Source organism: Aptenodytes forsteri, unplaced genomic scaffold, assembly GCF_000699145.1.
Source record: "Aptenodytes forsteri isolate BGI_AS27 unplaced genomic scaffold, ASM69914v1 Scaffold209, whole genome shotgun sequence".
Taxonomy (NCBI): Eukaryota; Metazoa; Chordata; class Aves; order Sphenisciformes; family Spheniscidae; genus Aptenodytes; species Aptenodytes forsteri.
The window spans coordinates 4,056,421-4,059,145 of NW_008795034.1; the positions used below are offsets into that span (position 1 = coordinate 4,056,421).

The 2,725-nt window shown below is 40.1% G+C and overlaps 1 protein-coding gene across 1 annotated transcript in view; it reads right to left on the minus strand.

The window, feature by feature from the left end:
* Positions 1-891, minus strand: part of SPNS3 (sphingolipid transporter 3 (putative)) — a 28,293-nt gene extending 27,402 nt beyond the window's left edge. Inside the window, exon 1 of the mRNA XM_009276454.1 lies at positions 684-891. Coding sequence (XP_009274729.1) covers positions 684-891 — 208 coding nt within the window. The remainder of the gene's footprint in view (positions 1-683) is intronic.
* Positions 892-2,725: the final 1,834 nt, after the last annotated feature.

Below are 2,725 nucleotides of genomic sequence, written 5' to 3' on the forward strand. Positions count from 1 at the left end.
GTAAAAAAAAAAAAATTAAAAATCCTGTTTTGGAAGGAGGATATTATTTATTAGAAAACAATTTGTAAATTTGGTAGGCAGTGCGTAAGGAAGTGCGTCTCCATTCTCTTTACACAGTCATGTTACACTCTTCATTGTAGAAATCACACAGTTTCCAGCAGGGCATGAGGAAGTTAAGCCTCCCCTAAACAAACTTGCACAAAAATAACGTAATTTTTGTACTTTTAATGGGGGGAATGGCATCACTATTCTTCAGAAAAAGGCAAGTCAGATCTATCTACCAGATCCAAAGAAGGCCTGGTAAGCTGCTGTATACAACAAAGGGAAGCTTAGTCAAATCTCTGTAGAATCCAGACACAAAAATAGACTAGTTGCTCTGTATGCTAAACTCTGTTTATAAGAGACTTGCATTTAAAAATATGAATCTCAAGCATTTAACAGATGTGATTTTTATAAGCATTCTACTAACCATTACTAACTAATACATCATTTATTGGTCTTTCAAGGTACATAATTGGAAGTTTCATTAAGAGTATGACCAACAGGCTAAAGCAGGTAAGTGAGAAAGATTAAAAAGACATAAAGCATATCCTTACTTTAGAAAACATTTGCAACTACAGAGTAAGTAGAGCTGTTGAGAGCTTAAATTTCTTTTCCCTTAGGAGGAGAAAATAGGCTCTCACCTGGCACAATGAACCAATCCATGAAATTAATTAAATTCGCATAGCACAGCACGGCAGCTATCAGGTAATCTCTCTTTGCTGGACCGTTCCTTGACACAGACACGAATGGACCTTGTCTCACGTGTGCTGCAGCAGGTCCATAATTCTGCTCCTCAGGAGGCGGCTGGGACTGCAAGCCTCTGTTTTCATGTGCACCCGGGTTTTGCATATTTCCCAGTGCAGAAAGTCACCATAGATTATGAAGTGTTTCCTTCGCGCACCAAGCTACAAGTCAATTTTGTGCTCGGGCTATGAGGAACTTCAATCACTACGGTCATTTCCGGCAGCGAAGCCCAGCCACTAAAAACTGAAATTAAATGGTCCTTGCAGTAGGAGGAACTTTGCAAAGAAGCTGCAGTCCTGTGTTTTTGCAAAAGCAAAAGTGCTGAAGCGCTATACCTTGAAGACAAGGAAAAGTAAATGTAAACAAAAGCAAAATAATCCATTGTGCATCCAAGAAATCAAAGTGCACAACTTTGCAATGATCTCACAGAAATTGCATGTGCAAAATTAATAGTAATCTTCACTAAGGCCTCAGTGAGTTGCCAGAGCTAAAAATAGCCTTTCTAGAGAAGAGAGGGAAAGAAAAAAAGAGGTGCTTGTTTGCTAGACCAGGTACCTATCTTTGACTCGAGCCCTCCTTTACCACAGGCTTCTTGTGCAACTCTGGACAAATAATTTGCTTTCTCTGCACCTCAGATCTTTATTCCTGCCACACACATCCCCCGGCCTTTAAAACACGGCTGCCTAGCCTTGTCCCTGCCACCTGACCAGTCACTTCTCCTTACCGCCCATCTGCTTTGCACTGGCCAGATCTACCCCCCGAACAAAACCCTTTCCGATAAGGTCCTGAGTTTTTAGGTCAAATCAGCAATTTAAGCAGAAGACTCGTACACCAGACTACTTGCTGGTTTGGGGGTTTTTTAGGGGAGGAATACCAAACAAACAAACAAACAAAAACTCAACCCAGACTGCTACAGCAAGCAGAGAAAGGGAGATGGAAATAAAACCACTCTTCTTCACCCCGGCTGGAACTGTGCACATTCCACAGTTTTGAATTGTGCAACAGGATTTCTTCTCCTTTCTCCCCCAAAAAGGGGTCTGAAAGGGGAAGAAAGGAGGACACAGGAAGGCGTTCTTGTTCTTTCAGGGTGTGTAGATACCTTTCTTCCCTGTCTTTCTTCTGGCCACTCAGATTTGAAACAGTATCCTTACTTAATTCTTCCAGCATCAGTTTTCCTATTATATTCATTATTTTTTAGACACATAGTCACATCTTTTGAGCCATTTTGTAGATTACCAACTTCAGAAGGGAATTTATTTTTTGCACTCTGTTAAGAAAGTTTAAAGTGAAAATTATCAGTAAACTGGAAGAGTTTGAGTCAGGCAGCTAACTGGAATGAGTACTGATTAGTTTATGACTCATGCATGAAGACAGGAGTCTATATTTGTTTTTTTTTAAGAACTGTGTGTTTCACACTTCAGACTAAACTGAAAACAAAATAGCACCTAGTATTCATGGACATTTTGTAAAATCCGGACTCCTTTACTTTTGTGTGCTCAACACTGTAGTATTTCATTCTATCTTCACTTCATGAAGATCTGGTCCTTCATGAACCAGAAGGCATGTTTAATTTAATCATGCGTGAGTCTATATTAATTTTATTTCAAGAGGGGTGGGTTTTTTGGTAACATCTTCGCTCTCAACTTTCTAAGGGAGGATTTAGATATAGATGATGGGCATCTCTCCCCACTCCGGCTCAAGGGAGCCCCACATAGGTCAGCTTGTGTCTGAAAACACTTCAGAGCGTGTCAACTTACTATCAGGAAGCAATTTTTGCTCTGTATTCAGTATTATCACCACTACCTTTTTCTCTGCTATAGACTATAGAACCTTCACTGAGTATATGCCACATTGTCTATGCATCCCACTGCTTTATTGAACCAATGAAGTCAAGAGCTGACTGTACTTGGGAGCAATAAAGAACCAGCACAATTTTGTA